Below are 25,047 nucleotides of genomic sequence, written 5' to 3'. Positions count from 1 at the left end.
ATATATACATTTACATGAGTAGATTTGTGTTTGTATAGAGCCAGTGAGTGGCGTACCTGATGCCGAACATGCAGTGGATGTAGTTCCAGATAGCCCTGCGCAGCATGGTGGTGTCCACGTCTTTGTGCATGGCCATGGTGTTGTAGGTCAGGTTGTAGGCCATCTGGAACTTCTCATCCAGCAGCTGACCAACGTCAGGGTACAGACGGTTCACCAGGGAGTAGCCGTGGTCCTCCCAACTGTAGTCCTGAAGAAAGGAAAGCAAAGGGTTAATCAGAATGTCTGGATATCAATTGATCAATCAGATAGATAGTCCATAGCGCAACATGGTAACATTTAGAAAATGTAATCCTGAAGTTATTGAGAAAAAAAATATAACTTTCTCTCTCCTTTTCTCTCTTTCTGCCTCTCCCTGAAGAGGTGTGTGTGTGTGCACATGTGTACTATATACCTGCACTCTGAAGGTGGGTACATGTTCTCCTCTCCTGGAGAAGTCCTTGTAGCCGTAGCTGGGGTCTTCAAAGTGCCTGGATACGTCTCTGGATGGCACACACTCCTCGTCCTCTGCCGTGGCCACCAGCATGCTCTCGGTCTTCTCCCTCTCAAAGCGTGTGGCCATCTCCTCCTGACTGGCTTCCTCCTCATCACGACACTCCTGCAGCTGCTTCATCCTCTCCATCAGCACCTCCACCTCACCAGACACCTCCGACACCTAGACACAGGAACAAACACACATTCTGGTTCAGGGCACTGGTCATACACAGGGCAACCACAACCACAAGAATCACTGCGCTCACAACCACACGGGTGTCAAAGCCGAGTGACTAAGAAACCTACAGCTTCTCTCCCTCGCTCACCCACACACAGTCCTGACTCTCCTCCTCACGCTCACCTGGTGGTTGCCTCTCCTCTCCTCCAGGTGGCCGTGCCCGTTGCCATTGGCAATGTCGCAGACGCAGTACTGGCTGAGGGAGGGGGGTCTGAAGGTGTGCCCCCCGTCACTGTGGATCTCGGGGGTGATGCCACAGCCGAAGGTAAAGGAGGCCAGGGAGTGGTAGTGTGTGAGGAGCACCACAGCATGGATCAGCTCAGCTAGGGACCAGCTGTATTCTTCAGCCTTCAGCAGGTGCTGGAGAGGGGGGGGGCTGATACGTCAGTCAATCAGTAGTTTCCTTTGGGTGGAATCTTTTACTTCCTGTCTCACATTCTATCCATCCATCCACTTCCAATTGTTTTATTCGCTCTACCCATCCCTTCCCCTCTTCCTTCTCTACAGATCCCCCTTTCAAAAAGTTATATAACTAACCCTGCAAAGTCAGCAGCTGTGTAACTCTGGCCAGGCCTCATCCAATAATTTTGGTGTCTGTTACATAACCCTAACCTGTCCCTCTGTCCAATCCTGGGGGTGTGTGTCACAGATCCAGCCCCCCCCCCCCCGGTACCTCGATGTGTGCCTTGGTGAGAAGCCAGGGCCGGTGGGCCAGGATCTTGTTGAGCTCCCCGAGGGCCTGCAGCTTCTGTGGGGCTCCGTCCAGGCCTTTCAGCCACTTGGAGTCCCCTCCCACCTGGAGGAAGTCGTTGACGTGCAGGTTGACCAGGTAGGAGCACTGGTGTCTTGCTGCAGCCTGGGAGGGGAGACAATTACCAGACTGCCCAAGAACTCTAAATGTACAGTCTATAGGTGAGTGTCCATGAATTCAAAACGTACTCTCTGTAGGTAGAGAGATATACAGGGCTTGATCGTGCCTCTGTAGTGGCTATACTGTGGTAGTGTAGAGGTTGGAGAGGGGGTTAGGGATCTCACCATGATGCCTATGTAGTGGCGGTAGTGCAGGGATAAGGGCCCGTCCATCTGCAGCAGGTAGTGCTGTGTTCTCAGAAAGCTCTCCAGGTACTGTGGGTGGAAGCCCATCACCAAAGAGATGTTGTCAAGGCGACCCAGTGCTGCGAATGCGTCCTCAAATATCGATTGTGTCCTGGGGTCTACTTTACTGACTTGAAGGATCTGACACAATAGACAGTGAATTTAATGTAATTCACTTATTGGTATAAGATGCTAACTAAAGATCTGTAATAAAATGTCAAAGTTATTGATAATTTGTATAGATAAGTAACAAGTCAAATGTTTTGAAGTCCAAAGAAAAGTCCAGTGGTAAAAAACTGTTTTTGTTCTCCATACCTCTTTTTCAGGGATAAATCTACTTGGTCCATTTCCCAGGGGTCTTGGGATTCGAACTCCAAAGTCCTGCAAGACAAAAGAATACAAAAAACACATATTATAGTTATGCAAGAGCCAAATGCAACAGTGCTCATTGGCGTCAAAAGCTAAAGGCCAGGGGGAAAACGAATTGAGAATTTTCGTACCATTTTGCCTGCGAGCCCTGACCGTGTAATATTGTACATCCTTCTGTGGGTAATCGTATCTCACCCCTCCACTAGCCCACATATTCGCTCTATAGTCGGGTTGGCGCACTGCAACCGCAGCCTGTGCAGAAATAAATCTCTTTGTTCAACATTTCGCTGCAGCAAGCCATAACAGCAGTCTCTATAAATGTTACAAAACTATCAAAATACACAAAAATAACGCTTGATAGATACAATGTATCATGCCTACAGTGGCTATGTAACCATTTGCAGTTTGATACACACTTGATACAAGTAATACCCTTGATACAATATTTGACAATGTTATTGATCAGAAAGGCTCGCATACTAAAGTAGTTAAATAAACAAATTCAAAATATGATTGACATCTCACTCAACATAAAAACAGCCAACTGTCAACTTGAAAAGTCGCTGATTGCGACATGTCCTACAGACTAGGGCTGACTGTCTGCTCCGTTTCTGTCCCTCTGCGCGGCGCAGCACAATGAGCTGGCGGAATGAATGACCTATTACTGCCGGCCGAAGATTACTCGAAAGCGACAATACTATCTTGCATTGAAAGACATCAAACGAAAAAAGTAGAACCTTATACCGAACGGTGTATAGAGTTGGCAGTAGGATGACAAAGAACTGGAAAGAAAGTAGAGTTGACAGGCAGCGCAAACTCCTCAAACGCGTAAACAAAGTTGGACACAAAAGAAAAGACTGCAGTGCAGTTCCTTCGCTCGAAGCCACAGAAAACAAGTGGCTAAAATGACATGAAACTGTATTGTCACAAATTAATCATCTAAATTCCAAAACGAAAGCACGGGCTTTCCAAAACATGCATTCATTGTCAAAATAATTTCCCCTTTATTTTATTTTACTCTTACCTTTTTGCTTAGCCGTTCACACTGAGTGCATATTTTAAATACGTCTGTCACGGTAAATGAATTATTTTCAATGGTTTCTGTTGCTGCAGTTGCGTGCTTCATAATGTGTTCTCGGTGCGATCTTATGTTTTCAGGTATACAAATATAAAAGGTCTACTTCAATGGCCGTTTCCTTTCTCGCTTTGTTTCTTGAGGGACTGGTTAATAAAGTGCTCAGTTGTCAGCCGGTGCTGTCCTAAAGCAGAATACCGTTCTCTCTCTGCGGATACAGTCGGTAAATAAACGGAGCATTGGTTGACTGACGTGCGCAAAAGCCAATCACATGGCGAAAACAACCTCCATTCATCCAATGAGATATAAGGGCACGGAGAGAGGAGGAGTGAACTGTGTAGAGAGGTGAGCGTCTTAACTTGAGCATTGAGCGAGCCCCCACGAAAACATCATCAATCGTGTCTCTAATTTTGTTCCTTGCTGCTGCCATTGATTGACAATGGATATCGACTGACCATCACTCTGCAGCGCACAATATGGCGTGAAATGGTCACTTCGACCAACTGCCTGCTTATTATGGCTTTATTACATGATACATAAATCATTTTTCACCCTTTCCACCCATAGCTGACCCGGTGCTACATGGACGTTCGCAGGCACCTGCTATCTTATGTCATGTACATTGAAAACAACAGAGAAAAGAACAGCAAGTCCTTCACTCTGTGTGTTATAAATGGGAGGGGGAGCATCACAACTGTAAATATGGTGGCAGATCTTATAATGGCACAGTAAGATACCTGGACAGTACATGTCTACAAACAGCAAATCAATTCCAGCTTTCCACTTCGACTATCAGTTCAGATAAAGCAGCCTTAAACCAAATCAGACAGGGCTGTATAGCACCTCAAACAAAGCTACCAGGAAGTCTCGATAAAGACAGGTCTATCATTGAGCCTGTCAGTAAAGACACTGCCTGGAGCGGATGATGTCACCAGTCATTGTTGTTGGTGTTTACTGTACTGTACCCTGAAGTCATTTATGAGTCATTTTATAATGCTGTTTTGTCAGATGGTTGGAGCATGAAAGAGCTTTGGTCTAGATATGACTAATCAAAAAAAAAAAAAAAAAAAAAGTACTACAGTGGCATGAAATCTGAGTATCTGACTATTGTATTATAAATTAGTGGTGGTAAATAGCGGCTGCATAATTGTGATAATTGCTTATTACGGCAGCACAGCCAGCCAGGTCAAGTGTTCCATGGCAGAGATACCACCAACAACCTCATTAGCAGCACAACGCCACTGGAAGGCTGATCATATTAATATTATCTAATAATAAATACAAGGCAGGGGTGGCGGGTGGAAGAACCAAATAAAAACCTGCTAAAACAAGTTATATTAGGTAACATGGAGGGGTGGTGTGAGGGAGCCCAGATTGTTGTTTATCACCAAGCTGATCTGAACCAAGCTCCAATCTAACACTCTGTTTTAGAGCCTGGCTGCCTGGTTGATATGGGCCTGGCTAGATATTTGGCAGATTCATTGACGGTGCCCCTCCCTCACTCCTGTTACCCTTAGGGAGGGGTGGGGGTAAACATGCCCTGGGGCTGGAGTCAGCACTCTACAGTTTCCCAGCAGCAGAGCCAGCACGGTGTGTGAGCCCCATGGCTCAGCAAAGTTGCAGAGCAGAAGAGGCCTGGTCAGCGTTCAGCTTACGACATGCCCTTTTCACATAAAAGAGTTAGCCTAGGCTAGGCCAGGGCCCCGACCGGCCCCCAGCCCCCCGGACAGGGGACAGGGCCAAACACTATTTTCAGTGGCGTACACAGCCCTACCACACCACCACCTACTCGGAGGGCTTTACTGTAGCCACGCCAGCCAGGGGCTGAGTGGGGGCGGTGGTTACTATAACATCATGATGATTAGTTAGACTGCAGTGGGAGGCTGGTAGAGAGCCTGCAGGGATCCTTCTCAAGCTGGTTCTCAGTGCAGATAGTGAGCCTCTGAGAAGAAGGGATAGAGGGATTGGACGTGGTCCTCTCTTCACGGAGTCTGAATGAGCAGTCTAACTGACCGGTGTGGAGGGTTTGACATCATTAACGCATTGCTGTGAGATCTGGTGGCGTCTAACATTGTCATTGCAGTTCTAGCAAACCAACCATGATGCACAAACCACCCGCGCGCACACAGATAAGGGACTCGTGGAGAGCATTGCCACACATTAGTTAATATCCTGTTGTTACAACTGACTGGGAATACATTCTAAGCTACAGATAAGACCAACAATGGTAGGCATAGAAAGATTACATATTTGGGTGGGGTGGCTGGGGTTCGAGAGGAGTAAGTTAGAGACCTGTTAGTAAACTATTAACTATCACATCCATGTAACTGGTTTGTGATTTTTATAACATTTGATGGACAGGATAAAAGTAATTAAGATTAGAGTGGGCCCTGAATAAACAAACAACAGCAAGCATCAGTCCAGTCACAAGTTCAAGCTCCGGTTCGAATTCTGAAACATTGATCCCTCTCAACTTGAAATTCAACTAACATGAAAGGACAACTCCATAAGAGAATGTAGAGGGGAATTTCAGTGTCACTACCTTAACTTTGACAAAAGTAATTAACATGTATAATACATGCAAATATGTAACACATGATAGCGTGTGATTTTGTACCTACTCTATCACTATTTATCTTTTCATTTTAAGAAAGCCTGTAAAAACATAAATTATTCAAAGAGTAGCATTTAAACACTTGGGCATTTAGGAAAAAAACTTTACAAGATGGCAATTGTAAATGCAAACTTTTTAGCTGCTTTTGCCAATAAAAAGAGGATACAAGTCAAAGGGATTAAAAGAGAGAAAGAGAGAGAGGAAGCCAAAACTAAAGCTGTACACATTATGTGCCCCAAAAGTGGTCTGCAGTGTTTTTAACATGCGATGAAAATACAAGAGAGCGGAGAGGGTAAATCATAAAACCGTTGGGAAGTTCAACAAGTGGTAGAAGTCCTCCTAACCAGTTCAAACCTGACCTTTCGCTTAGCAGAGAGGAAGCAAAAAACTCCCTCTTGTACAATGACATAAGCCTAGCAACAGGCTTTCACCAATCACAGGCCAGAACAACATTTACAGGGTCCAATCGTTTCTCTCACTCTCCCCCTCTTGTTCCTCTGGTTAAAAAATAAATAAATAAACGTTTTGCTAGAGCTGGGAGAGAGTTTGACTAACTTTTCACTTTGCTAACTAAATCTCCCAGCAAGTTAAGAGCTGTTTTGAGTGCGAGTGTATACAAGTGTTGGTGTGTGCGTGGGGGGAGTAACAGGTAGACCTCTATCCGCAGCTCAACCCAGAGCAGTTTCACAAGAGCAGCCCACATCAACAGTGTACTGTATGCAGCATGCATATTCCTTATGTCACTTTGTTTCACTGTCTTTTCATGCTGTTTACAGTTGAGGCTCTCCAGTTGTTGGTAAAGTCTGTTTAAACTTAATGGACAGGAGATAAATCAACACAAAATATACATACAAATACACTACAGTTAACTCTTGTTCATTTGCAAATAGTGAAAAGTAGGTATTCTCCCCTCTCTCACCCTCCCTCTGTCGCTCTCCCACTCTTCAAACAACGCTCTTGTTTCGAGCCAGTCCATTCCATCACTAAGCAGTTAACATAACGGCTAAGACTTGGCATAACACTGCACAGTTAACCCTCACGTCCCCATCCATGTCCACTTTGAAGTTCAGGACAGTTGGACTTTTCTTCATTCACATGTCAAACAATGTCACACGTCACATTATTCAAAATTGTAACTCAATTGCTTGCTTTTCTATGTTTCTGCAGCTGCATAGCTATAATTGTATACCTGGAGATGGTGAGCTTTGAGTTAGACATGTAACTGCTAAAATAATGGAAACACATGAGTAAATGAGGGATACAAAGTATATTGAAAGCAAGTGCTTCCACACAGGTGTGGTTCTTGAGTTAATTAAGCAATTAACATCCCATCATACTTAGGATCATGTATAAAAATGCTGGGCAGGCCATTATTTAGGCTACCATGGCTATGCCCTTATAGGATGGCAATGCCCCCATTCCCACAGCAAGAGTGGTCCCTGAACGGTTTGATGAGCATGAAAACATATGCCATGGCCGTCTCAGTCAACAGATCTCAACCAAATTGAACACTTTCTGAAGATTCTGGAGCGGCGCCTGAAACAGCATTTTACACCAACATCAACAAAACACCAAATGATGGAATTTCTTGTGGAAGAATGAAGTTACATCCCTCCGATAGAGGTAAAGACGCTTGCCAAGGTGCATTGAAGCTGTTATGGCACGTGGTGGCCTAACACCCTATTAAAACTTCTTAAGGCTAGGGGGCAGTATTCGGACGTTTGGATGACTGAGGTGCCCAAAGTAAACTGCCTGTTACTCAGGCCCAGAAGCTAGGATATGCATATGCATGGTAGTATTGGATAGAAAACTCTAAAGTTTATAAAACTGTTAAAATAATGTCTGAGTATAACAGAACTGATTTGGCAGGCTTTTCTATGAGAAAGCATAATTATTAGGACCCAGTTTGCAGTTCCTATGGCTTCCACTAGATGTCAAGTCTTTAGAAATTGTTCGATGTTTTTTTATTTATTTTTATTCTTTCTAAGTGTCACTCAGGTGGACTCCAGTGTTTTGGTGCGCGTGAATGAGAGCGTGCTCCTCGTTTTTCTCCGGTACTGAAAACAGTTTATTCCGTCTTCAATTTGATCGATTATTTACATATTAGGTACCCGAGGTTGGATTAGAAACGTTGCTTGAAATGTTTGGATCAAGTTTACAGGTAATTTATTAGATCCTTTGTAGGCATGTTTGGCGAGTTGGAACAGGTGTATTTCTGAATCAAATGCGCAAAATAAAAAACTGACATTTTTGGGATATAAAGAAGGACTTTATCGAACAAAACGACCATTCATTGTGTAACAGAGACCTTGGGATTGCAAAAAGATGAAGATCTTCAAAGGTAAGCGATTTATTTTATCGCTAGTTATGACTTTCGTGATGCATCTGCAGGTTTGGAAAATGTTTTCATGCTTTTGTATGCGGGGCGCTGTCCCAGATAATCGCATGGTATGCTTCCGCCGTAAAGCCTTTTTGAAATCTGACAAAGCGGCTGGATTAACAAGAAGTTAAGCTTTTAAATGATGCAAGATATTTGTATCTTCATGAATGTTTAATATTACGAATTTAGTATTTTTGAATTTCGCACTCTGCAATTTACCGGATGTTGTCAAATCGATCCTGGTAACGGGATTCTAGCCATAAGGGATCCCTAAGAGGTTTTAAGACACCATGCTGGGGGCCTCCCTAGTGGCACGGTCTAAGGCACTGCTTGCAGTCACTAACACTGTTTAAGAGCCTGGCTGATCCAAACCAAGCTCCAATCCGGTCACTACAGAACCGGGTTTGATCCCAGGCTGTGTCACAACCGGCTGTGACCGGGAGACCCACAGCGACGTCAGTGTCAAGGGAAGGTTTGGCCCGGGACGGCTTTACTTGGCTCATTGCGCTCTAGCGACTCATTGTGGCGGGCCGGCACCTGCAGGCTGACACTGGTCGTCAGTTGAATGGTGTTTTCTCCAACATATTGGTGCGGCTGGCTTCCGGGTTAAGTGGGCGGTTTGGTGGGTCATGTTTCGGAGGACGCATGACTCGACCTTCACTTCTCCCGAGCCTGTTGGGGAGTTGCAGCGATGAGAGAAGATCGTAATTGGATATCACGAAATTGGGGAGAAAAAGGGGGTGAAATACAAAAAAATTATAGATTAAAAAAACACTATGCTGGGGCATTAGGTAGCCTAGTGGTTTAAATGCATTGGGCCAGTAACCAAAAGGTTCCAGGTTCAAACCCCTGAGCCGACTACGTGAAAAAGATGTCGATGTGCCCTTGAGCAAGGCACTTAACCCTAATTGCTCCTGTAAGTCACTCTGGATAAGAACGTCTGCGTTTCCTTTATTTTGGCAGTTACCTGTATGCTGCTGTCGATCAGTGGTCCTCTACGTAGCCTAACAACAATAATAACCGGTGAGAATTGATTCATGCATTTTTCAGAAAGTCAAACTCGAAGAGCAACAGGTGAGAACCTGGGAACCACTGACATTATATAAACCAGAGTTTAAATCCTCTAATTCCTCCCTCTACTCCCACTCCCCTCTCTATTTCCCTCTCCTTTTCTCTACTCTCCCGCCCCTCTCTGATGTGTGTTTATTCTGGCATGCTATCAGAGTGCAGTAGCCTCGCCAAACGCCGGCTTTCCTGAGCTGAGAGGCGCGGTTGAGAGCAACGGGCCCGGCACAGGACAAACGCACACCAGGAGGAAACCGCTTTCCCTGGATTCCATGAAGTGGAGCGGAACTCCATGGAGCAAAGAGCACAACAATGTAATAGATTGCAGTGAGGGTAGAGAGGAGGGAGGAATCTAAAACAAAAGAGAAAAAACCCTTCAAAACACTTTCCTCTTCTTTATGATTTGTGCTAACATACAGTAACCCCAACCCCCCTCTAACTCCCCCTGATCTCCTCTTCCGGAGTTCGGTGCCTCACAGGGTTCACCTCTGGGAACTGTGGAAGATACCACGTTTTTTTCCGCTGCAGAGGGGTGCAGGAAAGAGTTCAAAGGGTAAAGTTTAGGGACCAGAGAGGTTTAAGAGGAAGAGGGTGTGCATGGTAAAGAAACATACAAAGATCTGGGGTCAGTTAACCATCCCAAAACTATAACCTTGACCAAACTGACCTTAGATCAGTGCAGCTCCAACATGCAGCTCCAAACTATCCAGTGGTGAGCTGTGTGTCTCATGGCAGTCAGTACCAGCTGTGGTTTTTGGTTTGAGAACCAGACTCAGCTCACCAGCGGGACCCCGTCCAACACATCCCTGATCAGATTATAATAACCCTTAATAAGCATTCACAACAGATCCAACCCCTCACCTGATGGACAATGAAGCACTCCCCTAACTCTATTTCTACAAACGACAACGCCACACAACAGTAAAAAAAACACAAAAACACAGCTCACCATTGGCCAATGTTCCAACACGTTATCAGTCTTATCTGATTGATCATACGGTTAAAGGAAAGAAAAACAATGAAAGTGTAAATTAACTCTTTGTATGAGAGAGCGGGACTGAGAGAAGAGCAGGCATGTGGGGGGGGGGGGGGGGGGGCGGGGGGGGGGGGGGGGGGGGTCAACTTCAAGGTTGAACAGGTCTACTATAGCACATTATGGAAGTGTGAAAGTGTAAAAGTATGGGGGGGACGTCCAGGTCTGATCCTGTCCACTGATTATGAATGACTGACATACAGGGCAGCGGACAGACAGTCTGATGCAACGCGTCACAGACATAATGGCAAACATCCGAGATATGACAAGTGCATTCTCCCTCTCAATAACTGTGTGTGTGTGTGTGTAATATATGTGAGTACACCCCTCACATTTTTGTAAATATTTGAGTATATCTTTTCATGTGACAAGACTGAAGAAATGACACTGCTACAATGTAAAGTAGTGAGTGTACAGCTTGTATAACAGTGTAAATTTGCTGTCCCCTCAAAATAACACAGCCATTAATGTCTAAACCGCTGGCAACAAAAGTGAGTACACCCCTAAGTGAAAATGTCCAAATTGGGCCCAATTAGCCATTTTCCATCCCCAGTGTCATGTGACTCGTTAGTGTTACAAGGTCTCAGGTGTGAAGGGGGAGCAGGTGTGTTAAATTTGGCAAAGAACTCTGAGGATCTGAAAAAAATAATTGTTGCTCTACATAAAGATGGCCTGGGCTATAAGAAGATTGCCAAGACCCTGAAACTGAGCTGCAGCACGGTGGCCAAGACCATACAACGGTTTAACTGGACAGGTTCCACTCAGAACAGGCCTCGCCATGGTCGACCAAAGAAGTTGAGTGCACGTGCTCAGCGTCATATCCAGAGGTTGTCTTTGGGAAATAGACGTATGAGTGCTGCCAGCATTGCTGCAGAGGTTGAAGGGGTGGGGGGGTCAGCCCGTCAGTGCTCAGACCATACGCCGTACACTGCATCAAATTGGTCTGCATGGCTGTCGTCCCAAAAGGAAGCCTCTTCTAAAGATGATGCACAAGAAAGCCCGCAAACAGTTTGCTGAAGACAAGCAGACTAAGGACATGGATTACTGGAACCATGTCCTGTGGTCTGATGAGACCAAGATAAACTTATTTGGTTCAGATGGTGTCAAGCATGTGTGGCGGCAACCAGGAGAGGAGTACAAAGACAAGTGTGTCTTGCCTACAGTCAAGCATGGTGGTGGGAGTGTCATGGTCTGGGGCTGCATGAGTGCTGCCGGCACTGGGGAGCTACAGTTCATTGAGGGAACCATGAATGCCAACATGTACTGTGACATACTGAAGCAGAGCATGATCCCCACCCTTTGGAGACTGGGCCGCAGGGCAGTATTCCAACATGATAATGACCCCAAACACACCTCCAAGACGACCACTGCCTTGCTAAAGAAGCTGAGGGTAAAGGTGATGGACTGGCCAAGCATGTCTCCAGACCTAAACCCTATTGAGCATCTGTGGGGCATCCTCAAACGGAAGGTGGAGGAGTGCAAGGTCTCTAACATCCACCAGCTCCATGATGTCGTCATGGAGGAGTGGAAGAGGACTCCAGTGGCAACCTGTGAAGCTCTGGTGAACTCCATGCCCAAGAGGGTTAAGGCAGTGCTGGAAAATGATGGTGGCCACACAAAATATTGACACTTTGGGCCCAATTTGGACATTTTCACTTAGGGGTGTACTCACTTTTGCTGCCAGCGGTTTAGACATTAAATGGCTGTGAGTTATTTTGAGGGGACAGCAAATTTACACTGTTATATACAAGCTGTACACTCACTACTTTACATTGTAGCAGTGTCATTTCTTCAGTGTTGTCACATGAAAAGATATACTCAAATATTTATAAAAATGTGAGGGGTGTACTCACTTTTGTGATATACTGTATATATATTTCTCTACCCAGCAGGTGACAGATTTTAACCAGCCTTTCCTGCTGGGTACCTGTCTTTTCTTCTTGCTCTCCCTCCTGCCAGGCAGTGGTATGCTTGCCATTTTGTTTCCTGTGTGTCATGAGTATCCAGCTTCACTATGAAGCAGAGAAGATGTGATATTGCCTAATCGCTGTGGCTCTACCTTTTTCCCCAGGTCCCGTTACCTCATAACTAGACGATGAGCCCCGGCACCGGCCGGCTGAACAAACCACTGGCAGAGCCCTGTTAATATGGCACACCACAGCCAGAACGGATCTGTTAATATTGAATTGTTTCTGAAATGCCTATTTGGTCGAGCAGAACATCTCTCGCTCTCAAATATGGAGGGAGGAGAATGTAGTGGCTGTAACAGCTGAGGCCTTGCATCCATCCATCCTCCCCTCTCAGGTCTTCTAGTCTCTCCTCATCTTTCCCTCCTTCCCTTCTTTAGGGTCGCCATCTCTCACTGTGACTAGCTTCCTCTCCCTCCCTCGATTTCTTCTTTAAATGTTCTATAGTGGTAAAGTTTACTCAACAGTGGTATTTACAGTATAACGAGCATACACTGACTGTTCTGACTCACTTTTTCCAGGGGAATATCATAAGTACCAAAAACACACAAACAGTGCATGGACACACGCACCATCTCAAATCAAATGTTATTGGTCACATACACATATTTAGCAATGTTATTGCAAGTGTAGCAAATGCTTAAGTTCCTAGCTCCAACAGTGCAGTAGTATCTAACAGTTCACAACAATACACATAAAAGTTAAGGAAATATATAAATATTAGATTGAGTAATGTCAGAATGGCATTGACTAGAATACTGTCAGTCTGCCATGCATTTACTTCCCATTACATGACCATGTATGTTCAATAGCGACCAGGGGAAATCGATAATTACATATTGGGATATTATTTTTGACAATATACCAAATCGTTTTGACAATGTCGCAATATATTTTTTTGCGCTAGTTGGCTGTAACTGCACCAAAACTCCAGTATTTTTCCTTCTTAGCTTGTTCAAATAGGGAGTCAATTCAATAAACAGCACTTCTCTTGTTCCTCTGCAGCTGACATATGGTGAGCAATATGTTTGGAACATCGAATCATAATACATATAGAATCATGAGAATCGCATATCATATCGGCACTTAACTTCTTATGGCTACAGGGGCAGTATTGAGTAGCTTGGATGAAAGGTGCACAGAGGTGCCCATAGTAAACTGTCTGCTCCTCAGTCCCAGTTGCTAATATATGCATATTATTATTCGTATTGGATAGAAAACACTCTGAAGTTTCTAAAACGGTTTGAATTATGTCTGTGAGTATAACAGAACTCATATGGCAGGCAAAAACCTGAGAAGTTCCACTTCCTGTTTGAATTGTTTCTGTGGCGGCAGATTTTCAACCAAGCTCTCATTGAAATTACAGCGAGATAGATGAGTTTTCACTTCCTACGGTTTCCACTAGATGTCAACAGTCAATAGAACTTTGTCTGATGACTCTAATGTGAAGGGGGGCCAAAGGAGACAGGAATTAGTAATCACTGCCATGAGGTGACCACGCATTGAACGCGCGCCTTCACATTAGGAGGACCTCAGTTCCACCGCTCTTCTGAAGTCAATCTAATTCTCCGGTTGGAACGTTATTCAAGATGTATCTTAACAACATTCTAAAGATTGATTCAGTACATCGTTTGACATGTTTCTACTGACTGTTACGGAACTTTTGGACATTGTCACGTTATAGTGGATGCGCTTTGTGACTTTGGAATTGTTTACCGCTAACCAAAGTAGCTAATTGGACATAAGACATTATCGAACAAATCAAGCATTTATTGTGGACCTGGGATTCCTAGGACTGCATTCTGATGAAGTTCAAAGTTAAGGAAACATTTATCATGTATTTTCTGGTTTCTGTTGACCCCAACATAGCGGCTAATTTGGCAATTGTTCTGAGCTCCGTCTCAGATTATTGCATGATTTGCTTTTTCCGTAAAGTTTTTTTGAAATCTGACACAGCGGTTGCATTAAGGAGAAGTATATCTATAATTCCATGTGTATAACTTGTATTATCATCTACATTTATGATGAGTATTTCTGTTGAAACTATGTGGCTATGCAAAATCACTTGATGTTTTTGGAACTAGTGAATGTAATGCGCCAATGTAAACTCAGATTTTTTTGTTTGAAATATGAACTTTATCAAACATGCATGTATTGTGTAACATGAAGTCCTATGAGTGTCATCTGATGAAGATAACCAAAGGTTAGTGATTCATTTTCTCAATTTCTGCTTTTTGTGAAAGCTATCTTTCGCTGGAAAAATGGCTGTGCTTATTGTGGTTTGGTGGTGACCTAACATAATCGTTTGTAGTGCTTTTGCTGAAAAGCATATTTGAAAATTGGACACTTTGGTGGGATTAACAAGATAACCTTTAAAATGATATAAGACACATGTATGTTTGAGGAATTTTAATTATGAGATTTCTATTGTTTGAATTTGGCGCCCTGCACTTTCACTGGCTGCTGTCATATTGATCCCGGTAGCGGGATGCAGCCATATTAAGTATCGGGATAATATCGTATGGTCCCTCGCAATTACCAGTCCTACTGCTTAACCTGAACATACGTTTGCCATGAACACACAAAAAAAAGCACAGAATGGACAAGATTAGGCTTACATACACGCTAGACAGAAATGCTAGTCCAAAAGGGAATTCAAGGTACAGTTATGGTAAATCTGAAGTCTGTCAAATTTTGGAAAAACTGATTTCTTCAGACAAACATGTTGACCCACGTAAGGTTTAGTGCAACTGGCATGTTGTCTCATGGATGACAGTCTCCCATGTCTAGCTTTATTAACAAAAACTACTGTAATACCTGGACTCTCAGGACAGGAGATTTAGAGAATAAGGGACTGGCTGGTGAAACGTCTCACTCACTCTGTGGTGTGTGTGTGGTCGGTTGAGCAGTCCTCTGATGGCGTGGGCTGCGGTTGAGATGTTTGCCCTGTGGTTAATCAACAACAGGACCATACAAGCAGGAGAGGAGAAGAAAGTCTTCCATACGGCTCACTGGACTTTAATAGATTTACCTCCATGACCATAACAAGGATGGAGGGAGAGAGAAGGCGAGAAGGGTTTCTCCGACACAGTGAGAGTGAGAAATGGGTGAGAGAACCTCACGGGTAAGCAAACACTGTATCATCAGTCTGGAGGGACATCATTGTCCCAGAGAATCAATAACTAGCCACTTCCAATTTGAAAATAAATTACTGTGCACCCACACACCTGGAGGCGCACAAACTTGTAACATAGAAAAGACACACATTTACATGCACACACAAATTCTCAGTTAGGACTAAGATCTCTTCAGTGAATAGGCAGCCTATTTCAGGAGAAACTCCAGTCAGAGTTACTGATTGAAGGCTCAAACAGATTTCCCTCTCAGGTTTCAACCTTTCCCAATCCTTCCACGACAAATCACAATCATCCTGTCCTCCCCCTCACCTCTCCCACTCCCTAAATCTCCCGGACTCCATTATCCCTCCTCCACAAAATCCTCTTTTCACCCCCTCTCGCTGTCCCCAGCATGTTATTATGTTGCGGTACTGAAAGGAGAAACCACTAATAAAACGGTCATGCCATGAAGTCATGTGATAGGCTGAAAGATAAGCCACAGGTAATAAAAGAGAAGACACACACTCACAAGCACAGATGGCCCAGCAGAAGTACAAACTATTTGCCATTCAATACAACCTCAGAACAATGGAACGACTTTTCACCAGTTTTGTTAGTCATGCATGCAGTCTGAGGCTCCCATCTTATATATTTTTTAAAACCTTTATTAAACTAGGCAAGTCAGTTAAGAACAAATTCTTATTTACAATGACGGCCTACCGGAGAACAGTGGGCAAAAGCCTTGTTCAGGGGTAGAGCGACAGATTCTTACCTTGTTAGCTCGGGGATTCGATCCAGCAACCTTTCGGTTACTGGCCCAACGCTCTAACCACTAGGCTACCTGCCGCCCCATAACCTGTCCTTGACTGAAGATTAGGATTCAATTGTACTTGGCAACTAAAATTATTATGAGCCCGCATATATCATATACAGGCAAATGCACATGACCTCAGGGATTTAAAAATATATATAGATCCATTATCTATCCTACATACTTTATATCTGGTTTAAGTTTCCACTGCAAATGTTTTCAGTTACCAGAAAACTTTTTGGGGGCAGTGGCGGCCACAATTTAGCAGCGGCGGTGCGATGCTGCTAAATGCGTGTTGGGGAAACTGCTTAAAGTTACACTAAGTTCATATATATGAAATCCAATACCCTCAGATCACCCCTCTCCAGTGCCAAGAAAAAGAGCTAACAGAAGGTAGTCAGAGGTTTCATCACTAACAGGAGAACCATCAGACAGACAAGGCTGTTGTCAACATAATGAGCAACTGAGCCCTGTATCTCAAACCACCCACGCATTCACCTTCTCACCAACAGAGAGAAAGCGAGAAACGTAGGCAGACCCGGCTCTATGAGCCCACCACCCACAAAATGGAGGTGGAAACTGAGCTGCACGTCCTGACCTCCTGCCAAATGTATGACCATATTATAGAGACACATATTTCCCTCAGATTACACAGACCAACAAAGAATTTGAAAACGCATCCAATTTTGATAAACTCCCATATCTATTGGGTGAAATATCACAGTGCGCCATCACAGCAGCAAGATGTGTCTTGTTGCCATGAGAAAAGGGCAACCAGTGGAGAACAAACACCATTGTAAATACAACCTATATTATAACTCGGTCTCAACCTTCAAGTCTTTACTGAAGACTTCTCTCTTCAGTAGGTCATATGATTGAGTGTAGTCTGGCCCAGGAGTGTGAAGGTGAACGGAAAGGCTCTGGAGCAACGAACCGCCCTTGCTGTCTCTGCCTGGCCGGTTCCCCTCTCTCCACTGGGATTCTCTGCCTCTAACCCTATTACAGGGGCTGAGTCACTGACTTACTGGTGCTCTTTCATGCCGTCCCTAGGAGGGGTGCGTCACTTGAGTGGGTTGAGTTAATGACGTGATCTTCCTGTCTGGGTTGGCGCCGCCCCTTGGTTTGTGCTGTGGTGGAGATCTTTGTGGGCTATACTCGGCCTTGTCTCAGGATTGTAAGTTGGTGGTTGAAGATATCCCTCTAGTGGTGCGGGGGCTGTGCTTTGGCAAAGTGAGTGGGGTTATATACTTCCTGTTTGGCCCTGTCCGGGGGTATCATCGGATGGGGCCACAGTGTCTCCTGACCCCTCCGGTCTCAGCCTCCAGTATTTATGCTGCAGTAGTTTGTGTCGGGGGGCTAGGGTCAGTTGGTTATATCTGGAGTACTTCTCCTGTCTTATCCAGTGTCCTGTGTGAATTTAAGTATGCTCTCTCTAATTCTCTCCTTTCTCTCTCTCGGAGGACCTGAGCCCTAGGACCATGCGTCAGGACGACCGGGCATGATGACTCCTTGCTGTCCCCAGTCCACCTGGCCTTGCTGCTGTTCCAGTTTCAACTGTTCTGCCTGCGGTTATGGAACCCTGACCTGTCCACCGGACGTGCTACCTGTCCCAGACCTGCTGTTTTCAACTCTTAATTCTCGGCTATGAAAAGCCAACTGACATTTATTCCTGATTATTACTTGACCATGCTGGTCATTTATGAACATTTTAAACATCTTGGCCATGTTCTCTTATAATCTCCACCCGGCACAGCCAGAAGAGGACTGGCCACCCCTCATAGCCTGGTTCCTCTCTAGGTTTTGGCCTTTCTAGGGAGTTTTTCCCAGCCACCGTGCTTCTACACCTGCATTGCTTGCTGTTTGGGGTTTTAGGCTGGGTTTCTGTACAGCACTTCGAGATATTAGCTGATGTACGAAGGGCTATATAAAATAAACTTGATTTGATTTATCTGTCTTTTTATTTAGAAATGTCTCTATTCTTTTGAAACTGTTGGGGGTGAAATGTTAACTGTTCATTTCTGATTGTATACTTCACTTTTTTAAATGATCTATTTCACTTGCTTTGGCAATGTAAACATATCTTTCCCATGCCAATAAAGCCCATTGGGGGGGTGCAACATCACTAGCTCAATAACAAGTTACAGAACAGAATAGAGGGAAAAAAAACAAAACTGGTAACCGAGAAAGACAAATGTGAGACACAGCGGCTAAGCAGAGATGTGTGAACAGAATACCTGGGGGTTTCTGAGTGAGATCTAGTTGTATTTGGGTGTGTTTTACATAACCCCTTGCATGTCTCTCATTATCAGTTTCTAACATACGCCTTTTCTTGTTGTCTCCAACAACATACTGTAAGCCCTATTGCTGTCTGTCTTTATGTAGACATTGGACTTGAATAGAACTGTGTGGGCTAGAGGGGAATATTCTCTATTCTTCACCAGCCCGGCTAAGTCTGGATCAGCTACAGGGGCATGATCTGTCCATCTGTCTGTATTCGCCTACTGAGGTGTCTGTCCATCTCCTGTAGAGGCACCATATGGCACACAGACACCAATAATGTCTACAGCCCTGCCAGTATGTGCCTGCCAGTATCTATAACCCTGAGAATGTTTGGTGGGCCTGTCTGACTAGACTTTAACAATGACCACTGGAACGTGTCAGCAGATAGCTACTGCGTCTGAACACTGAGTGCAGACTCAGAGGAAAGGTTGATTTGAAAATCCAATGATCCATGTGATCATTGGTGTGTGTGTCCATGTGTGTCCATCCATGGATGTGTAGAGCAGTGGTCACCAACTGATCTCGAAGGCATTCCTAGTCGATCATCAAACATTTCTGTAAAAAACAAAACAAACAATGCGCTCCAATTTGTATTTCATTTGTTTCATGCTGTTGGCGGTAGGTGCCCTTGATTCAGTAGCTCTATCACCAGGAGGGCAAAGTGCTCCCATTTTTAACCATTTAATGCATCTTCGCCTACCCGGCAGGCCCAGACAGCGAATCAAGTGTCCTTATAGTTCTACCGCTGGCCAATCAGATAGCTCAGATCACCGTGTCTGCACAGTTTCCTCGAGCCATAGACTGTAAAAAGAAACCACAGCAAAGTTGATACTGTAAGATTTCAAAACATGACTAGAGGCACTCAATGAATACAGCTGCTGTTGTCATGTTTAAGTTGTTATTTCAGCACTGTCAACACTTTGTTCAACACTTTTATAAACCATAAAATGTGCGTTCTCCTTACCTCCACTCGCGCTACAACCAGCACTGCAGCTGTAATGAATGAGAAAACTAAAGTGTGATAAGCTTGCGTTATTATTAGCGGTGTGTCTATTTTATTTACCCCCTTTTCTCCCCAATTTCGTGATATCCAATTGTGAAGCAATTAATCGCTGCAACTCTCCAAAGGACCCGGGAGAGGCGAAGGTCGAGTAATGTGAAACATGACCCGCCAAACCGCGCTTCTTAACCCAGAAGCCAGCCGCACAAATGTGTCAGAGTAAACACCATTCAACTGATGACTGATGTCAGCCTGCAGGCGCCCGTTCCGTCACAAGGAGTCGCTAGAGCATGATGAAGCAAGTAAAGCCCCCTGGCCAAACCCTCCCCTAACTCGGACGACGCTGCGCCAATTGTGCACCGCCCTATGGGACTCCTGGTGATGGCCGGTTGTGACACCGCCTGGGATCTAACCCGGGTCTGCTGCGCCACTCGGGAGTCCCCGGGCTTGTGTATAATAACAGAGGAGTATTTCACTCTCTCTGGTCATAGTAACAACATGAATTGGTGCATGAGGCTGAAATAATGCAGTGACTTGAGTTTCACCATCAGCTGGAAGACTGCCCCTACTCAGCGGAGGGAGAGCGGAGGGAAGTGAGTCAGGTGAGAGGCAGCCTCACCGCTGCTCCCCTCAGACTGACCTTCAAATGCAGACCATCAGTCCAGTAAAAACAAAAAGATGATCATTAAGCTCAGCTCTGCCTTACAAGTAATACAATAAATGATCTATTACCAGTGTGATCATATACCTACATTTTTAAAATATAATTTCAAAATGGTCTGAGAAGAACAATATTGGCAGGGCAATTCAAGCATAGCCAGTGATAATGTATTAGGCCTATAGCCTACTGCACAAACCTTGTTGCTACAGAACTGTTTTTAAAATTAGTTAATGTTGCTTAGGCTTAAGTTAGGTTTGTAAAAAAGTCAGAGCGGTAGATCTTGGCTTGCATTTTGACTCAGAAAGTGATCTTGACTCAGAAAAGGTTGGTGAACACGGTGTAGAATCGTATTCTCTTATTTTTCTCGTAATTGTCTCGTTGCTGCAACTTCCCAACGGGCTCGGGAGAAGCGAAGGTTGAGACCTGCGTCCTCCGAAACATGACCCGCGAAGCTGTGCTGCTTCTTAACACACTGCTCGCTTAACCTGGATGTCAGTCGTACAAATGTGTAGGAGGAAACACCGTTCGACTGACGGCCACGTCAGCTTGCAGGCGCCCGCCCCGCCACGAGGAGTCGCTAGAACGCGAAGAGCCAAGGAAAGCCCCCTGCTAAACACTCCCCTAACCTGGACGGCGCTGAGCCAATTGTGTGCCGCCTGAAGCGGCGCCTCGAAGAATCGTGTTCATTTACTGCACTAAAGCAGAGACCCTTTGTTTACCTTTCCTGAAGGCCATGTCTACAGGCCCCATGGCTCAGTGTGAAGACAGCAGCACTGTTCATGGGTGGGTTCTTTATGGTCCCACAGGAAACACTAACACAATACAGCCAAGGACCTCCTCCAGGTAGACACAGTGTGCACAGACACACACAATTACACAAAACACACTCAGTTTCTCTCACAAGCACACATACACACAGGCAGGCAGACAGAGGCAAGTGGAACGGTGCCATAAGGGAAGGCTGTAAGGCGGTTGTCCAGTCACTGGGAAACTGGGGCAGCAGATGGTCATCTTCCCTTCCACTAACACCAGCTAGTCAGGGGGAGGGGAGAGACTATCATGCACTGTAGTACAATGGAGCAACTGTAGTACAGTAGGGAGAGAGGAGAGGATGGGAAGGGAGTCTCAGACACCAGTCTTGCACTGCAGTACAATGGTGCAACTTTACCCCATTGGGTTTACTTTGATTTACCATAGACATGTCTAAAACGGATAGCAGAAACATCTACAACAGACCATCTCTGAACTACAAATTCCTGTTGTGCAGTTCTAATGCAGCAGATTGAACAGAACCTTAATAGGCCTTAGTGAAAAACCGAGACAGTAGGGAGCATAGTGAGAATGTTCTGGGTATAATGAGACAGTGTATGAGGGAGACAGTAACTGAGAAAAACTGCACATAAAATGAAGTAGGGGAAAGGTCAGCTCCAAAATAAAGAAGCACAGCCCGAGCACTGTGAAAATAAAGATGGGAGAATATAGCCTACTCGCCACCATACAGACGTAGATCAGCCGGTTGTTGCAGAAATTTTCCTGCACAGCAAAAAATGCAAACTTGTAGAGTATTAGAGGTTTAAAAAGGCTTCTAAAGTTTGTAATTTACACTTTAAAATGTCAGACTTAATTTGCCATAAAAAAATGCATCAACCCTACACAAATGTCCATTCATTATAATCCACATTCCTTGTTGCTGCAGGATTATTTGTGAGTGAGTGAGAGAGAGAGCGTATGTGCGCGTTTATTTTTTAGCATATCAGAAAGCATGTTTAGAGTGCTAACTCATAAAAAGAGTTATCTTACTTAAATAAAGGACATATTGACAGATGGGGCAGAGAAATGTGAACTATTCTGTGTCAAAGAGAAGTGCATTGAAAAACAACGCTGCAGCAAATGATTGGGGTCTCTGTGTGTGTTGCATTCAGGAAAACATGTTTGGCACAGTGCGTTACATCACAGTGGAGGTATGGAACAGAGGGGCAAAAAGTGAGAATGAGAGGTACAAATCATCAGAGATAGATAGAAAATAAATAAAGAGAGAGAGCAAGGGAGAGGAAGACCGTGCCTTCAGAAAGTATTCATACCCCTTGACTTATTCCAAATGATTTCAAAATTGATTAAATATATTTGTTTTTCTCACCCATCTACATACAATAACCCATAATGACAAAGTGAAAACGTGTTTTTAGAAATGTTGAAAATGTGTTGAAAATGAAATACCGTATGCAATTTACATAAGTGTTCACACACCTGAGTCAATACATGTTAGAATCACAGTGATTGGCAGTGATTGCAGCTGTGAGTCTTTCTGGGTAAGTCTAAGAGCTTTGCACATCTGGATTGTACAATATTTTCACATTCTTTAAAAAAATTCTTCAAGCTCTGTCAAGTTGGTTGTTGATCATTGCTAGATAGCCATTTTCAAGTCTTGCAATAGATTTTGAAGACGATTTAAGTCGTAAAATAATAACTAAGGTACATTCAATGTCGTCGGCCCCTCAGGAACATTCAATGTCGTCTTGGTAAGCAACTCCAGTGTAAACTATATTTGGCCTTGTGTTTTAGGTTATTGTCGTGCTGAAAGGTGAATTTGTTTCCTGTGTCTGTTGGAAGGCAGACAACCAGGTATTCCTCAAGGATTTTGCCTGTGCTTAGCTCTATTCCTTTTTTTTTTTATCATAAACATCCTAGTCTTTGCCAATGACAAGCATGCCCATAACATGTTGCAGCCACCACAATGCTTGAAAATATTAAGAGTGGTACTCTGTGATATGTTGTGTTGGATTTGCCCCAAACATAAATCTTTGTATTCAGGACAAAGTGAATTTGTTTGCCACCTTTTTCACAGTCTTTAGTGCCTTATTGCAAACAGGATGCATGTTTTGGAATATTTTTTTTTTTTTCACTGTCAATTAGATTAGTATTGTGGAGAACTACACTGTTGTCGATTCATCCTCAGTTTTCTCCTATCACAGCCATTAAACTCTGTAATTGTTTTAAAGTCACCATTGGCCTCAGTGAAATCCCTGAGCGGTTTCCTTCCTCTCTGGCAACTGAGTTAGGAAGGACACCTGTATCTTTGTAGTGACTGGGTGTATTGATACACCATCCAAAATGTAATTAATATCTTTACCATGCTCAAAAAGGGAGATTCAATGTATTTGTTATTTAAAATACATATTTTCTGTGTATGAGTATTTTCAAAAGTGTCCAAAATCAAGTACTTATATTGGAAGTATTTTCAAATAAATCTCCTATAAATAGCCCACTGTTTTTAAATTATTTTCAAATACCTGGGTTACATGCATGGGAGTGTATCAGATACTTTCCAAATGCATTGCAATATTCAACTCGTCATTTCAAATTAAAAAAATATATATAAATACTTACTTCCAAATGTCTTTGAAAGTAATGAAATGCCCTCAAAAGTATTTGAACCTAGGTCTGGTTCGACCACATTCCACCAGCAGTCTCATTGACAAAAACAACGGAGAGAACGCGCCGAAGCAGTCAAGGGCAAGTAAGAAATGGATGTAGCAGAAGAAGAGAAAGATGGACAAGATAGGGTGACAGAAGAGGGCTGGGAGATAAGGGTGTGAGGAAAGAAATTGATTGACAGAAAAGACTGAAAACAATTTGAAGTTAGTCTTTCCAGGTACTGGTAGAACATATTGTTTTAGATTGAACCTCCCTGACCCAGTCTGTAATACCTACTGCCCCTCCCAGGCCTGGCCGAGCCCAAACCAACACCAACTATTTCCTATTGCTTCTGACAGTGCCTTCAGAAAGTATTCACCCCCTTGACTTTTTCCACATTTTGTTGTGTTACAGCATGAATTTAAAATTTGTTAAATTGAGATTTTTGTGGTCACTGGCCTACACACAATAGCCCATAATGCCAAAGTGGAATTATGTTTTTGGACATTTTTACAAATGTATTAAAAAATGAAAAGCTGTAATGTCTTGAGGTTAAGTATTCAACCCCTTTGTTATGGCATGCCTAAATAGGTTCAGGAGTAATAATGTGCTTAAATCACACAAGTTGCTTGGACTCACTCGGTGTGCAATAATAGTGTTAAACATGATTTTTCAATGACTACCTCATCTCTGTACCCTACAGATACAATTATCTGCAAGGTCCCTCAATCAAGCAGTGAATATAAAACACAGATTCAACCACAAAGACCAGGGAGGTTTTCCAATGCCTCAAAGGGCACCTATTGGTAGGTGAAAAAAAACATTGAATCTCCCTTTTTGAGCATGGTAAAGATATTAATTACACTTTGGATGGTGTATCAATACACCCAGTCACGACAAAGATACAGGCGTCCTTCCACAATACTAACTTAATAGACAGAGTGAAAGAAGGAAGCCTGTAAAGAACAAAACAATTCCAAAACATGCATCCTGTTTACAACAAGGCACTGAAGTAATAATGCAAAACATTTGGCAGGGCAATTAACTTTTTGTCCGGAATACAAAGTGTTATGTTTGAGGCAAATCCAAAACAACACAGAGTACTACTCACCGTATTTTCAAGCATACTGGTGGCTGCATTATCTTATAGGTATGCTTGTAATCGTTAAGGACTGGGGAGTATTTCAGGATAAAAAAGAAACGGAATGGAGCTAAGCACAGGCAAAATCCTAGAGGAAAACCTGCTTCAGTCTGCTTTCCACCAGACACTGGGAGATTAATTCACCTTTCATCAGGACAATACCTAAAACACAAGGCCAAATCTACACTGGAGTTGCTTACCAAGACAGTGAACGTTCCTGAGTGGACAAGTTATAGTTGACTTAAAATCTACTTGAA

At 43.8% G+C, this 25,047-nt stretch overlaps 1 protein-coding gene across 5 annotated transcripts in view; it reads right to left on the bottom strand.

Moving 5' to 3' along the window:
* The window catches only part of sesn1 (sestrin 1), a 72,787-nt gene that overhangs the window by 1,841 nt on the left and 45,899 nt on the right, over positions 1 to 25,047 (bottom strand). Inside the window, exons 1-7 of one of the 5 annotated variants that reach the window (XM_055885320.1) lie at positions 3,258 to 3,529; positions 2,180 to 2,245; positions 1,805 to 1,894; positions 1,443 to 1,625; positions 893 to 1,129; positions 452 to 712; positions 57 to 247 (exon numbers count right to left, since the gene is read on the bottom strand). In XM_055885320.1, coding sequence (XP_055741295.1) covers positions 57 to 247; positions 452 to 712; positions 893 to 1,129; positions 1,443 to 1,625; positions 1,805 to 1,894; positions 2,180 to 2,245; positions 3,258 to 3,359 — 1,130 coding nt within the window. In that variant the 5' untranslated portion in view covers positions 3,360 to 3,529. Of the gene's footprint in view, positions 1 to 56; positions 248 to 451; positions 713 to 892; positions 1,130 to 1,442; positions 1,626 to 1,804; positions 2,006 to 2,179; positions 2,246 to 2,364; positions 2,547 to 3,257; positions 3,530 to 25,047 lie in introns of those variants that run through there. The other 4 variants (XM_055885318.1, XM_055885319.1, XM_055885316.1 and 1 more) reach the window with 4 other exon arrangements.

This window comes from Salvelinus fontinalis, chromosome 27, assembly GCF_029448725.1.
Source record: "Salvelinus fontinalis isolate EN_2023a chromosome 27, ASM2944872v1, whole genome shotgun sequence".
NCBI classification, from domain to species: domain Eukaryota; kingdom Metazoa; phylum Chordata; class Actinopteri; order Salmoniformes; family Salmonidae; genus Salvelinus; species Salvelinus fontinalis.
This window is presented reverse-complemented; position numbering and strand designations above follow the sequence as displayed.